Below are 22618 nucleotides of genomic sequence, written 5' to 3' on the forward strand. Positions count from 1 at the left end.
TTCAGTCTAGAAAGCCTGAGTAAATGCTTAAATAAGACATATTAAATGTAATTGATTTGATATCACAATATAAATAGGAAAGCTCAGTTACTGCAGAATACTCTTTCCAGCTGTACTTTTGTCATTGTTTTACTTTTTGCTTGTTTGTTTTTAGTGAATGTTTCTGTTGTATCATCAAGTAGTACGATTAAAAATTCCTAGCACAATGCTTGGTATATAACAGAAGCTCGGTATAGGTTTGGTGAAATAAGTTTAAATATAGCATTTATAAGATTTTTTTCATTTCACGATTGCATAACGAGACTACTGCCACAAAAGTTTTGGCCTAGAATTTATTAGTTTATTCTGCATGTTGGACACATATCTAATGAAAATTAAGGCATTTACTTGTTTATTCTTTCATCCACTTATTTCATAGTTATTTTTTGATCTTCAATGGAATAAAAATATGAGTCAACCTTGCCATTGAGTATCTTGCTAGCCTGGGATATGGCCAGATATATAAGTGTCAACTCTGTTGGGGTTGGTGTGTAGTGGGGGGCATTGAGGTGGATTTCATACTTGGGAAAATTTCAATGAGGAGATGAACTTTGATCTGGATTTTGAAGAACTGGTAAAAGTGGAGGTAGACATAGTGGGAGATAAGAAAGAGTTGTTAATTTCCAGGTGGAGCAAACAGAAGGAAAGCATGGTGTGTTTCAAAACCTCTGAATAGAATGGTGTAGGGAGCATATGGTGTAAGAAGTAGGTTGGGGAAGTAGGAGATAGGGATGGGATAAGGGATGTGACTGGAAGCGTTACTTAGGACTAGGTGATAAAAGGGCTTGTAAAGAAATTTATGCTTTATTTTGTAGATGGAGGGAAAATCGTGGAAATTTTAAACATGATTAGATCAGTATTTCAGAAAGGTAAGTTGGATGGCAGGTCAGACAATGGATTTGAAAGAAGAGCAACTTCAGCTAGAGATGCTTAAAACAACTGGTGTTTTTCAATAATCCAGACAGAACCAATATCCTGTACCTAAACCGAGGCTGGGGCAATACAATCGTGAGACTCCTAGATAGTTCAGAGGTGAAATGTATAGGTCTGGATCGGTTACTGAAGGTGATAGATTAGAAAGGAGGCATCATAAATTACTCCGAGATTGCAGATTTATAAAGTGGGATAGATTATGGTGCCGTCGTTGACCTATTTTAAGAACAGAAGGAAGGAAACCTTATTTGTGCATCGTGAGGATAAATGGAGTTTGAGGGGCATGTGGCACATTCAGGCAGAGGTGTCCACTGGACTGCTGGAACTTCATACTGGGAGTTTGAGTTTATATGGCATACATTGAGCAGTCATTAGTCTATAGGTGAGACTCAAAGTTCTGAGTTCACGTGACGTTTCGTAGGGCAAGAATAGAGGAAGGAGAAAGAGAAAATTCGGAAATGATATAAAAGGACAAAATAGAGGTAAATAAAACCCTGTAAATGTACTACCAAGAGATAGTCAACATTTTGAGGTACATGCTGTTAGTCATACTCATACATACCTGCACATACATGTAGTATTGAATACATTTACACACACATGCACACTAATGTAAAAAAAATCATTGTTTTTGGTTACCTGCTTTTTACATTTAATATTATTCAGTATTATTATTATAAGGATATTTCATGATTGCCCTGTTATTTATTTAACCAGTAACCTATTGTTGCAATTTTATATGGTTTCCATTTTCTATTTTGCAAATTATTCTAGGATATTCATCCTTTTGATCACTTTTTATGTGTATCCATGGTTATTTCCTTAAGATATTCTTAGATGTAGAATTGTAGTTCAAATCACATGAAATTTTGGGGGCTATGATCACTTTGTCTCACTGTACTCACAAATATTAACAGTCTAGGTGGCGTTTCCAGTAGAAGTAACTGTTTCCCCACATATTTTACAACTTTTACCTTAAAAAAAAAAAAAAACTTTGACCATTTGAGAAGTGAAAACATAGTATTTCTATTATTGAACTTTCATTATTTTGGTTGTTAGTGAAGTTAAATGTTTTTCATATTTTCTGACAAATAGAATTCCTTTTTTTTCTTTGTTTTGTTCAAACATCTATGTTTCTGTTATTTTTCTCATTCTTTTCCTTTAGAGATATATAAAAGTTCTTTATATTTTAAGGACCTTAATACTCTATTTGACAAGCATGATGAATATATTTTCCAGTTTATCCCTTGCTTTCTAATTTTGATTTTTTGAGACAGAGCAGAAACTTTAAGGAATGCAGTACTAATTATGGTTTTGTCTTACTGCCTTGGCTAGAAGTTGCAAAAGGATTTTAAGTAAGAGTGAAAATACTTAGAATTGCTGATTTGCTCCTTATCTGATTGGGAAATATGCTGAGTCTTCACAGTTAAGCATAATTTTACAGTGTTGCTTTGAGATAGATACTCTGTCATATTACTGAGTATCTTTTTATTTCTAATTTTCATTCATAAAAATCTTAATTTTATTGAATGCCTTTTTAGTATCTTGTATTATTATTTTCTTTTAATTGGCACGATTATGTTGTGTTATAGCAAAAGACAATTTTAATCTACTTTTGCATTTGAGAAATGAACCTTATTGAATAAAGGAGAAAGATCTTTTGAATCTTATTTTTTTATTTAGATTCACTTTATTTTTATTTTTTATTGAAATATGGTTGATTTACAATGTTTCAGGTGTACAGCAAAGTGATTCAGTTATATATATATTCTTTTTCAGATTCTTTTCCATTATAGTTTATTACACGATATTGAATATAGTTCCCTGTGCTATACAGTAGGACCTTGTTGTTCACCGATTTTGTATATAGTCGTTTGTATCTGCTAGTCCCAAACTCGTAATTTATTCTTCTCCCCTTTCCACTTTGGTAACCATAAGTTTGTTTTCTATGTCTGTGAGTCTATTTCTGTTTTGTAAATAAGTTCATTTGTATCATTTTTTTAGATTTCATATATAAGTGATATCGTATGATATTTGTCTTTCTCTGTTTTGAATATCATTTGAATTCAGTTTGGGAGTGTTTATTTGGAATTGTGCATTTATGTTTTACCACCAAGGTGTATTTCTGTCTTTCGTTGCCTTTTTGGTTTCCCGGCATTTTCTTTTCTTTTCCAGTCCCTCGCCTCCTGCACATCTCTGTTTTCTTCTTAGCCTGCTCTCTTTCTGTGGCTTTCAGTTCCTGTTTTCATAGACGCTATGGCTTTCTAAATCCTAGTGATGCAAGTACCATTCTATTGCATTGCTTTCTTCTTATTTCAGTATTAAATTATGTATTCTTCCAAATCTTCAAGTTGATTTTGCAGTTCTTGAGTTGACAGAATATTTTTATGGGCCTGCTTAGACTTTCTGTGTTTTTCCCTCCAGGGACAAGGCTATATCTAGTTTGACCTGCATGGTCCAGTATGGTAGACACTAGCTAGATGTGGCTATTTAAATTTAAATTAATTAAAATTATACACAGTTATGAATTCACTTCCTTAGTTGCAGTAGCTTCCTTTCAGGTGGTCAGTAGCCACATGTGCCTAGAGGCTACTCTATTGAACAGAGCAAATAACATGTCAATTATCACAGAAAGTTCTGTTGGACAGTGCTTATTTAGACCCTCTGTTTCCAGATGCAGTGTGTGGCTTATTTTTAACCCTCTTCACTGATCACTTGGGTAGGTTTTCGATTTGTTTTATCAATAATAATAATAGCAGATGTTATAGCCATGTATTCCAACACTGATTTTACGCACTTGTTGATTGTGTGCTGCAAACACTTTCACTGGATATACCATTTCATTCATGGTTGAGGAAGAAGGAGGACACAAAACTCCTATCTGGCTTCTTTGAAATTTTTTTGCTAAATAAAGATAGAATGTAAGGTACAGATAAAGTTTAGGAATTCACTGTGAAGAACAGAACTAAATCCTAGAAAGCATTTATTATGTGCACTTACCATAGGTAAATAAAACACTGAAATGGTGATGAGAAATGAAGTAAACAAAGGACTGAAAGGAAAACAAAACTGGCTGAGAAGCTAAAGGGAATAAAGAGAAAACTGTGTGAGACAAAGAAGTATTGTAAAAAGAAAAATAAATGCAATGCCAGGATTAATTCTTTTTTTTCTTAAGGTGAAAATTTTTAGGCGATTTTTAAGGTACTTCTTTAAAATAGGAAGTATAGTCGATTTACAATGTTGTGTTAGTTTCTGGTATACAACAAAGTGATTCTGGTATATATATATCTATTCTTTTTCAGATTCTCTTCCATTATAGGTCATTACAAGTTGTTGAATATAGTTCCCTGTGCTATACAGTAGGTCCTTGTTGTTTGTCTGTTTTATATATAGTAGTGTGTATATTTTAATCCCAAACTCCTAATTTATCCCTTCCCCCCTCCCCTTTGGTAACCATAAGTTTGTTTTCTATGTCTATGAGTCTGTTTCTGTTTTGTAAATAAATATATTTGTATCATGTTTTTAGATTCCACATATAACTGATATCATATGGTATTTGTCTTTCTCTGTCTCCTTACTTCACTTAGTATCATAATCTCTAGGTCCAGGATTAATTCTTTTTTTTTTTTTTTTTTTTTGCGGTATGTGGGCCTCTCACTGTTGTGGCCTCTCCCGTTGCAGAGCACAGGCTCAGCGGCCATGGCTCACGGGCCCAGCTGCTCTGCGGCATATGACATCCTCCTGGACCGGGGCATGAACCTGCATCCCCTGCAACGGCAGGCGGACTCTCAACCACTGCGCCACCAGGGAAGCCCCCAGGATTAATTCTTAATTGAAAGTAGAAGGGAAGAGAAACACTGTGTAAAACCAGTGATATGGAAGAAAAGCTTGAGACATTTCCACCCAATTCGGAAGGAAGTAGAATGAGATAAAAATGAAAAAAGAATAGAATATGTCCAGAAAATGATGAACCAACAGATGAATATGAATATATAAGAATATGAATATATCCTTTTCCCAGATATACTATTCACAGATATAAAGCAATAAACATTCCTTGAACTGAAGAATATTTGAGTATTCAAATTAAAAGTATTAACTAAATAGCAGATGAAGCTTGATGAAATTTTGGAATTTGAAGAATGAGGAAAATATTACAAGTAGCTTATGGTGTCTTTTTTTAAATTGAAGTATAGTTGATTTACAATGTTGTGTTAATTTCTGCTGTGCAGCAAAGTTATTCAGTTATACATACATATATTTGAATATACTTCCCTGTGCTATTCAGTAGGACCTTTTGTTTATCCATTCTGTATATAAAGGCTTGCATCTGCTAACCCCAAACTTCCAATCCATCCGTCCCCCACCCCTCATTCCCCTTGGCGACCACAAGTCTGTTCTCTATGTCTGTGAGTCTGTTTCTGTTTCATAGATAAGTTCACTTGTGTTGTATTTTAGATTCCACATATACGTGATATCCTGTGGTATTTGTCTTTCTCTTTCTGACTTACTTTGCTTAGTATGATAATCTCTAGGTCCATCCATGTTGCTACAAATGGCATTATTTAATTCTTTTTTATGGCTGAGTAGTATTCCATTGTATGTGTGTGTGTATATATACACACCACATCTTCTTTGTCCATTCATCTATCGATGGACATTTAGATTGTTTCCATGTCTTGGCTGTTGTAGATAGTGCGGCTATGAAGATACAGACGCATGTATCTTTTTGAATTATAGTTTTGTCTGGAAATATGCCCAGGAGTGGGATTGCTTAATCATATGGCAACTCTATTTTTAGTTTTTTGAGGAATATCCATACTGTTTTCCATAGTGGCTGTACCAACTTACATTCCCTGTGGTGTATTCTTTGTACTTAATGTTCCCTAACATGGAAAAAAACATATGTGGAAAACAAGTTGAAACACTGGCATAATTCACTAGTTTTCTGCCTCCTGGAGGAAAGTGGCTCTGATAGAGCCACAATAGGTATCAGTTCACAAAATCATATTTTTTTAAAGATGACTTATGAGTTTCTCTAGTTACTATCCTCAGTCAAAGTTGACCACAGTGGGTAATTGCAGCTAAGGTTGTGCTGAGGTTGGTATTATATCTACATGTAGTTTAATTAATGGAGCCCAAGGGCAAATATTGTCCCCATGTCAGCTTTCTTGTAACCTCTGTTTTTCTTTCAAGATCGTTTTTCAAAACAGTTCCCTTGTGGCCTGACTTGGAGGGTGTGGGGAGGGGGATTGCAGTCTTGTGTAATGGTGATGGATCTCGGGTGTTAGAACAATGTTACACAACCCTGCATTTTTATCATTCTAATGACTCTTACTGGACAAGGGGAGCTTACTTCTCTGCCAGATATTTATACAAGCTAATCAGAGGCTTGATACAATACAGATGGTGATAACCTCTTGCTATACAAAGTTCACGTCAAGTTTTTTGTTGGCCACAAAGGGTTTGCCTCATTCAGTATTCTGGACCAAAAAATTCTATTTCTTAAATACCTTTCAAAGGATTGCAGATGATGTAAACTATTTCAGGAACTGTAAGAGGAGAATCAAGAGTTGGTCCTCTACCACATTCCACCAACATTACCACAGCTCTATTTACTTCTTAGATCTGTGGGATGAAAAAATTGTTTTTATTGAATTATGTTCTTATTCAAGTATGATGAAGCACAGAGATTGGGGGAGGGGGGTAGGTTATTTTCAGTAAATCATCCATTCCCCGCTCTATCCTTAAAGTGCATTCCAAACCCAGATCTTGTGTAATTCTTTGCTTGGACTACTAGTCCTGCTATTCTTCTTACTATTTTAAGTTTAATATATTGTCTTGCCAACAGATATAATGGTTCCTGTAAATACTCAGTAGTTCTCTGCAAGAAGAGAAGAAAAATAGAATCATAGCTTAAAGTGTTTTGTACCTAATGAGTAGTACAACCAGAAATCTCTGCAAATCCTAACCTGGATGTCAAGGAATGTTATTGACAGGAGTGAAGATTAATATTCCAAGATGGTATTTGTTTATGTCTAAAGGACAATAAAGGCACAAAAAGAAAACTTTATCTCTTTTTGTGCAAAACTCTACAACATACAGCACACACACACATTCTGTATATTCCCACTGCTCACTTAAGACCAATGTACTCAAGCAACTCTCTCCAGTGTATCCTAGAGTTTATCCACTTTAGATTTCTAGATGTAGAATTGCTGGATCAAATGGTTGGATAGAAAAAAAATTAATGAAGAATTTGATAAGCTGACTCTCAAGCTCAATTGGAAAGGAGAATGTTCAAGGTTAACTACAAACATTTTAAAAGAGAAAATAAAAGGATGTTAGAGTTTCCCTACCAGATATGAAAAAAAAAAATACTATGACAGTATAGTAACCAAACTATGTGGCATTGGCCATGAATCAGCAAGTAAGTCAATAAAACACAATGAAGAGACTTTAACCAGGGAAGAAAATTGCTTATGAAGTTGGATAAAAGTAAAGGGAGTATCTATTTCACATCAAAGAAAAATGTATGGATTTAATAATTTTTAAAAAACAGAAGTGTTAGAGAAAAGACTATGAGAATATTTTAATAGACTTGGGGAGGGGAAGCTTTCTAAAGCAGTATATGAGGAGAGAGAGATAAGGGTGACTCCAAGGTTTTTGGCCTGAGCACTGGCTGCATTATGGGCTGCTGTTTATTGACTAATATTTATTGAGTGTGTACTATTTCCCAAGTGCTGTGCTAAACTTTGAGAATTAAGAATTGAAGAACTAGACAAAAATATCTGCCTTCAAGGAAGTTACATGTGGGGAGGAGACTAGGTTTTTGTCTGAAGTTGTCCTTGCCTTTGTCACCTCGGAATATCTTTGAGCTGTGCTGCAAAGAGGTTGAATCAAGTGACCTCCTTCTCTCTCCCCCCGCCCTTCATCTCTAGCCTTTGCCTCTCCCTCTAAATAAGGTGGGGTTGTCGGAGTTCCAAAAGACTTTATTCTACCTGTTTTCCAAGATATCACAAGGTTCCATCAGTAAGAGAAGCTGTGTTTGTAAAAAAGAACATATTTCACTCTCTGCCGATTAAGATTTTTTTTAAATTCTTTATGTTTCTAATATATTTTTCTAGTTGTCATTTCTATTTTGAGACTCCAATCCACCTGATGAGAGAAAACTCCACCCAGGTACTTCCAAGCAAATTCAAAATCAGAAATTTCTCAAGTGCTTCACTTTTGAAAACGGAGCCACATTCAGGAATGTTTCCCTCTTCCGTTTCTCCCTCTAGTTGAGTCTAAACTTTGGAGCTTCTGCAAAGCTGCAGCAAAGGAGTGGATGTCCACCTCTCAGCTCTGACACTCCCTGCATGCCCATCATCTGGAATTGTCTCAGTTCTCTCATCAGTGGTCATGATGATCATCCTTGGTCATCTGCATATGGGTCTGTCAGCTTTGCCACCCTTGGTGCAGTAATCTCCTGGGGATTCCAGGATTTCTTCATGTTGCTATTGCCTGAGAGAGACGTAGCTCTCATGGTCCATGCTGTCAGCCACTCCCACATCCTTAATATTGCAAAACTCCCTAGGAGTCTTGATATTGCACCAGCTCTCTCTCCTAAGCCTCTCCAGGAATACACAAGACTCATCAGGTCTTCTCCCCTTCAACATCCCACATAGTTATATTCTATTGCCCCATGTCACTGTGACCAGCGGCACTTCTGTGGGACTTACCATTATCCCAAATATCCACATGGAAAGAGGACTCATGGATCCCTATACCCATCCCTATAAAGGAATGTCAGTCATCGCTCCTACGGTGACTGAGTTGGGGTGTGTGGAGGGATTGGTATAGAGCACAGCGCCTCACAGCAACATCTAAATCTCCTCCCCTAACTCCTCTTTCTCTCCCTCTCCTCAGAGGTTCTTTTTTTAAATTATATTTTATACAATTTTTAAAGGTTACACTCCATCTACAGTTATTATAAAATATTGGCTACATTCCTCATGTTGTACAATACATCCTTGTAGCCTATTCTTATACCCAGTAGTTTGTACTTCCCACTCCCTCACCCGTATATTGTCCCTCCCCTCTCTCTCCCCACTGGTAAACACTGGTTTGTTCTCTGTATTTATGAGTCTGCTTGTTTTTTGTTATATTCACTAATTTGTTGTACGTTTTAGATTCCGCATAATAAGTGATACCGTACAGTATTTGTCTTTCTCTGTCTGACTTATTTCACTTAGCATAATGCCCTCCAAATCCACCCATGTTACCACAAATGGCAAAATTTCGTTCTTTTTTATGGATGAGTAGTATTCCATTGTGTATATATACCACATCCTCTTTATCCATTCATCTTTTGATGGACACTTAGGTTGCTTCCATATCTTGGCATTTGTAAATAATGCTGCTGTGAACGTTGGGGTTCAGGTATCTTTTCAAATTAGTGTTCTTGTTTTCTTCAGATATATACCCAGGAGTGGGATTGCTGGGTCATACTGGTAATGCTATTTTTAGATTTTTGAGCAACCTCCATACTGTTCTTCACAGTGGCCGCACCAATTTATATTCCCACCAACAGTGTACAAACGGTTCCCTTTTCTCCACATCATCACCAGCATTAGTTACTTCTGTTCTTTTTGACGATAGCCATTCAGAGGTTCTTTTCTTGTCTGGAGTGAGGAAATATCTTACACGTACCAAATATTCACCCCAGATCTTCTTGTCATTCATCAAGAGGGCGGCTTTTTAAGCTTTAAGAGCCATTAGTATCTCACGTTATTCTGCCACATACACCTGCCCTCTTCCTGTCTTCAGTACGGTCCTTCCACACTGTTTGTTTTCCTTTATTTCACTTGGTTTTCGAGAAGAAGTGGAATGAAGTGTTTGAATACCTTTTCTCAAATTGCTGGCTTTCCAGATGTTTTCCAGAGTAAATTTTAGTTTAATTTAATTGTCTTTAAATTCGGATTTAACAGCTTTATCTTTAGCTCACAAACTCTGAAACTAATTGGCAGGAATTATTGAATTAGAATAAATACCTATTAATTATATACTAATGAAATATGCTTTCTACAGACATGAATCTTATGAGAGAATCTGGGTCTTATAGCTGAGGCTGTCCCCTAACATGAATTGAGGCAAAGTTATTTTTAAAATCATAATATCTCCTTTTAACTTTAACAGAATGTAGGTTATAATGTTGCTCTTCTTCTGAATGTAGTATTTCTTGAATCATTGCTTAAGAAACATTGGATTCCTGCTAAGAACTTGCCAGAAAATATACCCTGGTGCCTCTTTACCTTTCCTAACCATTTCTAATGAAAAGCAACAACGGCAAATTTATTTATAAGCCAGACTCACCATTGGATCTCTTGTGCCTTTACAGTATGACGTTACAAAGCATCAGTGGCAATGAATATACACTTTAAAAAAAAAAAAGGTTTCACCTTTTTCCTTTTATCTGTAGAGAAGGAACAGCATATAACATTGTAAAGGATAACTCACTTGTCCTAAAACAGTAAAGCCCAGTTGTCACATTGAATGAATCAGTATTTTCTCATGAAGATAGGATACCACCAAAAAAACAGCTGATTTGGTGCTAATACTGGGTGGTCCAAAAAAGATGAAGTGTTGAATCAATTCTCCAATTTTGGAGGAGCAGTGGAAAAACAAATAGAGGAGGCAAGTGAGTCATTATTAACTCTGGAAAAGACACGTTCTGTTAAATTTTCTTCTCGTCCAGCTTTTAGTGTATGATCATGAAGTGGTTCAGCTAGGTAGGTAAGTGGGTAGCTAGGTAAATATGATAGGAAGTAGGTACATAAGACTCAGATTTGGTCCATATTTTGAGCCTGAAAATCAATAGAAATAGTTTAACAATAATTGATAATATTAATACAAATTCATTCCATAAACTTTTTTGTGTGTGCGGCTGTGCTGGGTCTTCGTTGCGGCACGTGGGCTCTTCACTGCGGTGCGCAGGCTTCTCTAGTTGTGGTGTGCGGGCTTAGTTGCCTCGCAGCATGTGGGATCTTCGTTCCCTGACCAGGGATTGAACCTGCATCCCCTGCATTGGAAGGTGGATTCTTTACACTAGACCGCCAGGGAAGTCCCCATAAACATTTGTTCCTCTCAGTTAGCAAGCTCTATGGCAATGATGATGATGATACATTTTAAACGCTTTTGAGGTTTATTGTGGTTCTTTGAGAAGACCATTGTAGGCTCTCATCTGTGCCCGTTTGTGTTTTCCCTTCACTGATCAGTGTTCCATTCCTCGCTCTTGTGAAATGTTAATGATCTTCACCAGCACTCCCTTACCTAATAAGGGAGGCTCAGAGTAGGCCAACACAATACGTACTCATACTAACTTGCCCTATTTCATTACAGCAAATTCTTCGTCATTCTAGAGAAAACTCAACAAAAGTTATATTTCTCATTACGGATGGATATTCCAACGGGGGAGATCCAAGACCCATTGCAGCATCACTGCGAGATTTTGGAGTGGAAATCTTCACTTTTGGCATATGGCAAGGAAACATTCGAGAACTGAATGACATGGCTTCCACCCCAAAGGAGGAGCACTGCTACCTGCTCCACAGTTTTGAAGAATTTGAGGCTTTAGCCCGCCGAGCGTTGCATGAAGGTAATGGAAACCTACTGGCATCACGCAGTGCCTTTAAACAGGGTTTGCTTCCTGCTTATTTCTTGAAACCCACTGTGGGGATAATACCAAGCCCTATGAGGTCTTCGCTGAGCGTGATGCCCATGTGTTCTTCGTGTATTATGAGCTGCGTTGAACTTCATGAGTAGAGATGACATTCTGGCCTTGCAACAGAAGTATTTGTTTTGTTTTGTTTTTTAATAACTGTGATACATTTTCACTAAAATATCCATATGCTCCCACCTGGAACCATTAGAATCAGTGGAATGAACGAGGTGTGTTTTGAGGCCACACACGGAGTCGGAAGGCTTGACTTACATCTCATCTTCAGTTATCTGGAAGGATGAAGTAAACATTCAGAGACGTGCTTAGTGAATCTAACCAGAGTGTTTCCAGAAATATACATGAAGATTCTAGGGACAATAAATACTCAACACATACTTCTTGACCCGACAGTTTGAATATAGATATGCTTATGGATAAATTGAAGAGCAGTGACAGTGACAGGGAGTAGCATCAGTAAATCCATTCATTAGAGTTCTTTGTACACCATTTATAAGGATGTTTAGTTGGGTGACTTAAGTCAGATGAACTTCCAAGTGTAGTATGGGCATGTATCTTGCAGTGATCCAGGAGAGGAAGTGCAGATTGGGAGGAGGAGATGGGGATCTAGCCTCAGACCAACGCCATGGAGCAAATTAGGCTTGATCTTTGCAGGTGTCCACATGAAAGATTCAGTTTGATGGGCAAATCATGGCAACATGAGGTTTCCTCACAATTAGTGATGTTCAAAATAAGTGGGTCAGCCTTACTGTAGTTCCAACAGAAGAGTTTAGAGCAGCATCTCAGGCTGCCTATGGATACAGCAAAAATTCCCAATTGGTCACCTACTAACTGGGTGGCTTTGGGAAAATTATTTAACTTTTGCACTCCCTAGATTTCTTGTTAATAGAGTAGGGTACAAGAATAGTACCTACTTCATAGGCTTATTCCAAGGATTAAATGGATTAATACATATAAAGTGATTAGAAAAGTCACTGAGGGCTTATTATACTAAGCTCTCAATAACTGTCCATTGGCTATTACCTTAGCCAATTTATCTAACATCTATGAGCTTCAGTTTCCTCTACTTTTAAAATAGAGATATTATAACATGTACCAAATAGCTTTGTCAGGAGGATTAAATAAAATATTTAAATTTCACCAGCACAGTGTTTGGCATATGACAGAAGTTCAGTAACTGGGGCTTTTTTTGTTTCTCCTTTTCTCTGGGAAAAGTGATATATATGCTGAGTAGGAAGACAGAGTGGCTGTTGCACTAGATGGGATTATGAAATTGTGGGTGTTATTAGCTGTGTCATAGAGGACTCATTTCCAGTCCTACCAACCTTCTGTTTTGTAGGATGGGGGCCTTCTGCCCAATGCAAGTTGAGTCAGAAACTGGATGGGACAGAGTCTTCAAGGAAAGGATTTTGGTTACCCTATCACAACAGAGTTTTGAAAGGCATCACTTTTATTACAAAATACTAAAATCTAAAATGTGTAATACTCTAATCAAGTTTCCAGGTTCCGTAAGAAAAAATTCTGTTTTTACTGAAAAGAAACGATGGGGGCAAAGGAAGTGAACCTCATTTCTCCTGCCTCCATGTTCTCTGAAGCAACTTTCTTTTTTATATATATAGTTTTTTAATTTTTATACAATTTTTAAAGTTACTTCCAATTTACAGTTATTACAAAATATTGCCTATGTTCCCTGTGTTGTACAATACATCCTTGAGCCCATCTTATACCCAAGAGTTTGTACCTTCCACTCCCCCACCCCCACACTGCCCCTCCCCTCACTAGTAACCACTAGTTTGTTCTCTCTATCTGTGGTCTGCTGAAACTACTTTCAATTTGGATGGATCCACTTTTGGTCTCAAGGCTGTCCATGTTTGTGGCCAGTCTCAATAGATGTAGATTCCAGAATAATAGCTTTCCACATATGCAGCTTGTTCACTTATCTCTCTCCCCGACCTAAATGCCAGTGCACCAGTCTTAAAGCTACGTTTTTCTTGCTCCCTCAACTGCCAAATAAACCTGTGTCTCAGAGCTAAGTCCAAGATGCCCATGTTGCAGACCTTGTACCCACACCATAGTCTATTAGATGGGGCTTTAGGGTACTTGGTTGTACAAGTCTCTTTCTCTTAGGGCAGGGGTCTTCCCTTTACGTTGTCCCTGTCTATTGTTCAGGGTCTTAATGCATAGAGACAGATGTTCCATAACTGAGGCCATCACCAATCTCCTTTCTGGGTATTCAATGGCAGTTCATGTGTCTTGCTGAAACTCACTCATTTGAGTTTCTACCGTGGACCTATCACTGTATCTGGGCCTAGCACTGTGGACCTAGTGCTGGAATTTAGGCTAAGGCTTTGGTACTTTCTCAGCAGGTAAATGGAACTTACTGTGTGCCTGATTGTAGGCCATCCGTTCCTGATAAGTCATAGTCAACCTTACCCTGCCCCGTTAAGTCACTTTCAGAACAGGACAGCTCTGCCTGTGTTGTTGAATTCCCAGCATGGCTCACTTCAGAGCATGGCTCAAATAATCCGTATGGTCTCCTTTTACACAACAAGTGAACATTTATTTAAAATTGAGAGAGAAACCAGATCCTGGTTCTATTCTTCAACTTGTGTGGTACCATTGTTTCAGTTTTTAATCGACTAATTATAGAAGTAATGGTATTTATTCTTAAATCAGTAATCACCATCAGCACCCTTTGACAGCAGTCAGGATTGCAGCTTTATTTATTTATCTGAACAAGGATTCTGGAAATCTGGTTACTGCTGCCTGACCTCATGCTGGTGTGGAAGCCCGGGGACTGACCTGGAGAACCGACTGCATTACTTCCTGCTGCATCTGGAGGTTCCTCGCTGAAACTACTTAATTTCTGCCTGACCCTGCGTGGCCTTGAGAACTTAGGATGAGGTCCAAGACTGAAATAGCTTAACCAGCTGAATCAAATTCCCAGTCTGTGGTCCTGCAAATCACACACCTTCATATTTGGATGGGAGTGGGGGAGCAGTTGGGAATTTGATGGAAATGAAAAGATATTTTCTCTGTCTTGAGCTTCAGTTGTGGTAACGAGAGAATGTAACATTCAACTGCTCATTCATTTTTTTTTTATGACCGCCCTGTCATATGTGCTTGGTAGATCTGCCTTCTGGGAGTTTTATTCAAGAGGATATGTCCCATTGCTCGTATCTGTGTGAAGCCGGCAAAGACTGCTGTGACCAGATGGCAAGCTGCAAGTGTGGGACACACACGGGTCATTTTGAGTGCATCTGTGAGAAGGGGTATTACGGGAAGGGTCTACAGTACGAATGCACAGGTGAGTGCCCAGTCTGTGTGTAACTGTGTCGGTTGTCTTTTCCTGTGTAGGAATCTGTCCACATACTACATGGGTAAACACTAAGTGTTTGGTACTGCTCATGAGTCTGTGGATCGGTTGGGCAGCACTTTTGGTCTCAGCTGTGTTGGCTCAAGCATTTGTCGTTGGCTGTGAGTAGGGTTGGCTGCCCCGCTGATCTTACTTGAGTTCTCTCACCTGTTTGGGGATCAGCTAGCTGGAGGCTGGTCTAAAAGGGCTTGTCTAAGACTACTAGGCTGTCCTTTATATGGCCTCTCAGACCCCATGAAGTAAACCCAGGCTTGTTTACATGGTAGGGGCAGAGCTCCAAGAGGAAGAATGGCCTCTTGAAGCCTAGGTTCAGATCCGGAAAGGGAGAAGATTTGGGAACTTTTATTTGTAATCCGTCAATAGCCAAATCGCCAAAATATACCTCAGCCTCTGTGAGAGATTGCAGCCCGTGGGATTCTGGTCCTCAGGCCACATGTAACTTGTAGGATTGTCACCAAAAAATGTAACTGATGGTCTTTTAGCTCTTCATAAGTCTCCACGAAGGGACATTAGAAAGCTCTAAAAGTGACATCACTTCAAAATGGAATTCACTTCTTCGACACTTATAATTTTATCTCCTCTAGGTTTTCTTACCACAGGATCTTCATGTTTTTAATACTGTATTAGAAAGACAAGAAGAACAACTTAGGATTCTTGGGTTCTAAATTATATTTTAGCTGTGATACAAAAATAAATTATGTTTCAGGAAATATCAGATATACAGAAGTACTGTATGGTTTTGCTGTGATAGCATTTGGTTTGCTCTGTTTTACTTAAAAGGTAACACGGTTTTTAGAACTAACAACTCTTCCATGGTTTGCTGTTTGGGAAAAATGTATTCCCATGGAAATTAATACCCACCAGGAGAATTTGGGGGCAGTAGGTTTACTTTATACTGGCCGGTGTGGTCTTTCACTGCTCGTTTCACGTGAACATTATTTCATTCTGCTGTTGGGAAGGTAGGTGGGTCTGCTCTATAACACAGAAACGTGGTTCTCCCAGGGGCGAACCTTCCAGGTCTTTGACCTGACCTGCTTTCTCTCTTTTCTTCTCCTCGTGGGACATTTCTTCTCAGTTTCTTCTTTTACTCACTTTTACTTTGTTTTTTAAATTGAAGTATAGTTGATTTATGGTGTTGAGTTCGTTTCTGCTGTACAGCAGAGTGATTCAGTTATAATATATATACATTCTTTTTTTTATGTTCTTTTCCACTGTGGTTTATCCCAGGATATTGACTATAGTTTCCTGTGCTCTACGGTAGGACCTTGTTGGTCCATGCTGTATATAATCGTTGGCGTCTGCTAGTCCCAGCCTCTGACACTTGCTTTCATTCGTGTTGCTCCCTCATCTCCCTTCCCTCGATTTCTCCTCCCCCCACCACTGGCCCTGATCCCAGCTGGCGGACATCCTTCCCGGGTCCGAGCGTCCATGCTCGCCCAGCAGAATCATTCCTTTCTTGGCCCTGCTCCCACTCCATCAAGCAGGATTTCTCATTTAAGCAGAAAAAAGGGAGGGTGGGATCTGCCCAACTGCCTCTGAGTTGGCAAGATGCCTCCCCTTGAATCTTCCCACACTTTCATGAACAGCCCAGCTTGGCACTCTCCCCGACGCCCCCTCCTTCCCTCTCCCGTCCAAGCCCACCGAACACAGGCAGAAGCTCTCGTTTTCTTTGCTGCATGCTGTAGTCAGCATGTCTGCTTTCCGTGTGGTCCTAGACTGAGCTCGCTGCCAACAAGCCACTGCCGTGTGGCTGCCCAACAGCTCAGCCATGCTGTACCCGGCCTCTGCCGCTCCCGGGCACTGTAATCTTGCATCCCCGGGGATAAGCTGCAGGAAGAGAGGGGGGCAGTTCGCAAACCCACTGCCCCCAGTTACCCAAGTCGCTGTGGCTGCTACCAGTCGTGCATTGCAGGCAGAGAGGCACAGCCATCCATCTGTAAAATGTACACAGTTGGGTGGGCCTGTCAGTGGAGCTGCAGTAGAGGGGACAACAGCACTTTGGCTGCTGGTTCTAGGCAAGAACACCAAGCACAAAAGGAATCGTTTTTCCATCCCTTCTCTTAAATTAGTAAGCCTTCCTTACGTGCAGGATTGCAGTTAGGTCCAGTTCATTTATATAACTGTTTTTTGGTTTGTTTTTTTTTTTTTTTTTGGCTGTGCCACGCAGCTTGTGGGATCTTAGTTCCCCGAGCAGGGATCCAACCTGCACTCCCTGCAGTGGAAGCACAGAGTCTTAACCACTGGACTGCCAGAAAGTCCCTGATATAAATGTTGATATCGTCATCTTCAATATTTGTTTCTCAGGGGTTAGAGAAAGTGGTGTTGGAACTCTGAGCTGTGATTTTCACACTTTCGGGAGGCAGTGTTCATCACTGGCTTCTCCTTCATGGTACCAGCTAAGAGAAAATAAATAAATTATAGCCTTCTGATGACATGAAAGACTCATTACTAGACTCGTATCTTTTGGAATGGCAGAAAGAAATATTTGCTCTAAATCATCCAATACTGAAAACCCAGCAGCTGTGAGCCCCTTTTCAAATCTATTTAGCTGACAAATGTTCCTGAGCACTTTCTCTGTGCCAGTGGTTCAGTAGTTCAATGTGCAGGTAGGTGTTCAGTGGTGAACAGACAGACATGGTGCCTACCTTCTTAGAACTTACAATCTGACTACACAAATCAATTTGTAATCACAAACTGTGAAGTGCAGTATGAAGAAGGGACTGCCGAGAAGTTTAGACTCATATTGTACTCTCTAAACCGAGATCTGCAGGATGACTAGAAGATAGTTACTTTATTCCTTCAGGAGAGGATGTTACCTTTCATTAAGAAGAGTTGGCATTCTGGGTATTTATCCTCATTGTGGAAACAATGCCTTTCCGAAGCAAATCATTTCTCTTTAGAGCCAAAAGAAACCTTAGGGAGTATCTGCTCTAAACCCTTCATTCTACAAGAGGAAATTGAGGTCTCAGGGAAAGACGAGTATTTTGCTCAAGATGGCATATCCCGCCATCAATCAGCAGGACCGGGAAGGGACCCGGGACACTCTTCTCTAAATCCTGTTTTCAAGTTATCAAACTGCTTATTTTGCACTTTTGAAAAAAGCTTCTTGGGTACATTGCTTTTTGGAGACCATAAACACTGAACTGAAAGTGGTTACTGAAAGTGGTTAAAAATGCAGAAGGATCAAGCTCCAGTTCAGCCTCTGACATAAACTATGTGGCTTTGGGTGATTCTTTCTGATTCTCAGTTTCTTCTGTACAGTGGGCTTAATAATGGTATAGTTTTATGTGTATATATGTATGTATAGTTTTATGTATATATATATATTTTTGGTATAGTTTTATGTATATATATACACATACATATATATATATAGAAGTATACCTATAGATATGTGTGTGTGTATACAGTCTTGTGTATATGTGTGGATAGATGGTTGGGTAATTGAGAGAATATACTTAGAATGCTTAGGACAGTATCTGGCACATCAATTCTTGATCAATGGTAGCTTTTATTGTTAATCATTGTGAGATAATATAAATGTTATGAGAAAGCTAATGAATGAACATTAAAATAATTATCTCAAGAATGAGATATTGAAGACAGGGGATCCCATCTATTTTGTAAATTCCGCTCTTCTGGGCTAGACTAGTGGCCCTAACCTGAGGAATTGTGCTATGGGGAGGATAAGGAAGGTTCCTGCATGCAGGTGAAGCATCGGGAAGCTTTGCTGCTACTAAAGATGACCATATTGACATGACGAGTATCCAGTGAAAATCAAGAATCCTGTGTGAGAAAGGGCAGTGGGATAATGTGCCATTGGATTTTGAAGTAGAGGTTGTTTGCTTGATTAGGGAAGAGTTATATGCTGAGGCAAATTGTATTTGTTAGTTTCGTAGAAAAGTAGAATACTAGAGCTAGCTGTAAGGGTTTTTCTCACAGTTCACTTGGGAGATGACGAAACTGCATCCCATATAGGAAGTTGGTTTTTTTTTTTTTGGTTGTAAATCAATGCTTTATGAAAGGCTGTTGATATTTTGTTTTTGTTTTTTAAAAAAACCTACATAACTCGCTTTCATTTACTGCAGATATTTTGTATAATTCAGAAATCCAGGTATGGGACTTTAATACTACACGAGCAGGTTTCAAGGGCTGAGAAAACATCCTTCTAGGATTAGTTATTGAACGTAAGGGAAGAGGACTAAAAAACTGTCGAACCTAATGAAAGGGAGTCGCTTCCAATTTCTAGCTCTAGGATTACTTTCCTCATTCTTCACATTTAACATAGACATTTGGAAGTGGGGATGCTACTGATGACAGCAGTAAATGACTGATGATGGTGATAATAATAATGAAAGCTAATATTTGAGTAGCACTTACTACATCCCAGACACCATTTCAATCCTCGATGTATATAAACTCATGTAATGGTCACAGTAACTCTCTGGAGTATTGTGAGACAAGGAAACAAAGTCTGAGAGGTAAAGTAACTGGTCCAGGGTCACACAGCTAATAGAGCTGATTTATGAACCCAAGTTGTCTGGCTCTGGAGTCTACCATCTAGCCATAGAGATAGACATTCAACAAATAAACACAATTGAAAATATAATTTCAAATTCTGTTAAGTATCAGTTTGATCCTTATGAGATCATCAATATTGGATCACTTTCAACCCACAAGGTAGCAGCTTCATGCAGCTCAACGTGATATTAGGCAGGAAGAGAAGAGAATGAGTTATATAAAGACAAACCCAATCATGCCACACACCTGCTTACTGTTTTTTAATTATGACTCATTTGTTCAATAAACTTCAAGCTCTTCAGCAGAGCATTAAGGTTGTATTATTTGACCTCTTTACCCTTTGACCTAAAAGCTGGAGCTAGTTATAGTTTCCCCCAAATACCACTCTATTTCATTTCTCAGACATTTCTTCCTGCTTCTGCAGGTTCCCTTTCCCACCACACCCAACTATTCGCTTTTTTTAAAAAACATTTTTATTGGAGTATAATTGCTTTACAATGATGTGTTAGTTTCTGCTCTATAACAAAGTGAATCAACTATACATATACATATGTCCCCATACCTCTTCCCTCTTGCGTCTCCCTCCCTCCCACCCTCCCTATCCCACCCCTCCAGGTGGACACAAAGCACAGAGCTGATCTCCCTGTGCTATGCGGCTGCTTCCCACTAGCTCTCTATTTAACATTTGGTCCAACCATTTGCTTTGTTCCTGCTTCATCAGACTAGTGATTTAATGGGCAGTGATTTTCTAGTTCGTTCTGTATCCTCACTGCCTGCCTTCAGAGCCCATCAAGGAAAAGGATGTTGGGCTTCCCTGGTGGCGCAGTGATTGAGAATCCGCCTGCCAATGCAGGGGACACGGGTTCGAGCCCTGGTCCGGGAAGATCCCACATGCCACGGAGCAACTAAGCCCGTGCGCCACAACGACTGAGCCTGCCCTCTGGAGCCCTCAAGCCACAACTACTGAAGCCCGCACATCTAGAGCCCGTGCTCCGCAACAAGAGAAGCCACCACAGTGAGAAGCCCACGCACCACAACGAAGAGTAGACGCCCTCGCCGCAACTTGAGAAAGCAGCAACGAAGACCCAACGCAGCAATAAACAAACAAACAAACAAATAAATTTATTTTAAAAAAAAGGAAAAGAAAATGGATGTAGGTAAGAGGCCAGGTTTAATACCGGAATCTTAAATGGACAAGAACTCATTATTGAAGTCTTAAGCAATTGCCTGGTTTCCACCTCTGCCTTGGGCACCACAGGGTCCTTAGCACAAAGGCATGTGCTAAGACATTTTTAAGAATGTACTGAATTTGTTTGAATGCACAATATTTACATTTGGTTAAATTTTGTCAGCAATAAATCAAATACAGAGTATGGTTAATTCACTAGATGAGTCACTTTTACATGGCTCGATCATCATAATCAGTTGTGAATAGCTAGTGAACTCCTGTTGTAAATCCAGGCAGCTGCAGCTGTTCTGAACTTCACCAGAAGGGATTTGAGAGACGCAGAGACCATAGACATCTTGAGACACTGCTTTGCAGGCATCGACTCCATTTCAGTGAGTTTGGAATGATTAGCAGATTGAAAATTATAGCTGGATGGGGGTCAAGGCTGAGGACCAGATAATGAGCCAGAGCCCCGGTTATATTATTTTTCATAAAAGGAGGCTACACAGTAGAAATGGTAACAATGGAATATTTATGTGGGAATATCTTATTACACATGTAAATATATACACACAATTCCCCACCCCCACCCGGCACACCCCTGCATACACACACACACACACACACATACACACACACACACATTTTCCTAACATTTCTTTGGAAAGAGAAAGGACAGAGAGCTCTAGAAATTCTTGAATAGAAACCAGAACATTTGGAAATCTTGTTCTCTGAGCAGAGCGTAGCTGGGTTTTTTTCTCCAAAAAACCTCCCCAGTGGTGCCTAATAATGGATTTGTAAGGTGTAAGGAATTTGTACAATGTATCCCTATTTGCTTTTTTATGAGGGAATATTGCTGGCATGTTGACAGTGGTTCCCATCAGCTTGAGGAGGATGGGTCACTGCTGCCTGCACTGGGCTAGTTTGTTCAGTTTGCCACTGAATGTGGTAGGTATTCAGTCCTGATGGTGCATTTTCCAGTCTATCATAATTTTTTTTTTTTTTTTCCGGTACGGAGGCCTCTCACTGTTGTGGCCTCTCCCGTTGCGGAGCAACAGGCTCCGGACGCGCAGGCTCAGCGGCCATGGCTCACGGGCCCAGCCGCTCCGCAGCATGTGGGATCTTCCCAGACCGGGGCACGAACCCGTGTCCCCTGCATCGGCAGGCAGACTCTCAACCACTGCGCCACCAGGGAAGCCCTATCATAATTTTTATAACAGGAAAATGCATATCATTAGACCATAGGTGTGAAACATCACCAAACTCCAAAGTCAGAATATTGTATTTCAGTTAAGTTATTGTATTCTTCAGCTCTATACCTTCTGTTTGGTCACTTGACTATATTTTCTGTTTCTTTGTTGAAGTTCTCACTGTATTCAGTCTTCTCCCAAGTTTGGTGAGCGTCTTTATGACCAGGACTTTGAACTCTTTATCAGGTGAATTACTTATCTCTATTTAATTAAGGTTTTTTCCTGAGGTTTTGTCTTGTTCTTTTGTTTGGAACAGCCGTTTCTTCATTTTCCTTGACTCTCTGCGTTGCTTTCTGTGCATCAGATAACACAGACACCTCTCTCAGTCTTGAACGAGCGGCCCCGTGTAGGAGATGGCCCTTACCGTCCACCCCTCTCCTAGCTCTTGGTTGTCTCTTGAACCTTTGTGACTGTCCACGCAGCCTATTTTACTTCTAATTTATTTTAGTTGAGGCTGTGCCAGGACCTGTCAGTGTCCCAAAGGGGAGGATCTCAGTCAGCACCTAGATTCAGGCTGTTTGGAATTCACACCTTCGGGCAGCAGCTTCTAAAGTATGCAGATATTTAAAGTATGCGATATATGCAGTCCTCTGGGACCCCAAGTGTAAAAG

General features: G+C 39.4%; 1 protein-coding gene across 2 annotated transcripts in view; it reads left to right on the forward strand.

The window, feature by feature from the left end:
* The window catches only part of SVEP1 (sushi, von Willebrand factor type A, EGF and pentraxin domain containing 1), a 185675-nt gene that overhangs the window by 19012 nt on the left and 144045 nt on the right, over nucleotides 1-22618 (forward strand). For both annotated transcript variants that reach the window (XM_060300636.1, XM_030859035.2), the window contains exons 2-3: nucleotides 11356-11611; nucleotides 14823-14999. In XM_060300636.1, coding sequence (XP_060156619.1) covers nucleotides 11356-11611; nucleotides 14823-14999 — 433 coding nt within the window. The remainder of the gene's footprint in view (nucleotides 1-11355; nucleotides 11612-14822; nucleotides 15000-22618) is intronic.

Source organism: Globicephala melas, chromosome 6 (genome assembly GCF_963455315.2).
Source record: "Globicephala melas chromosome 6, mGloMel1.2, whole genome shotgun sequence".
Lineage (NCBI taxonomy): Eukaryota > Metazoa > Chordata > Mammalia > Artiodactyla > Delphinidae > Globicephala > Globicephala melas.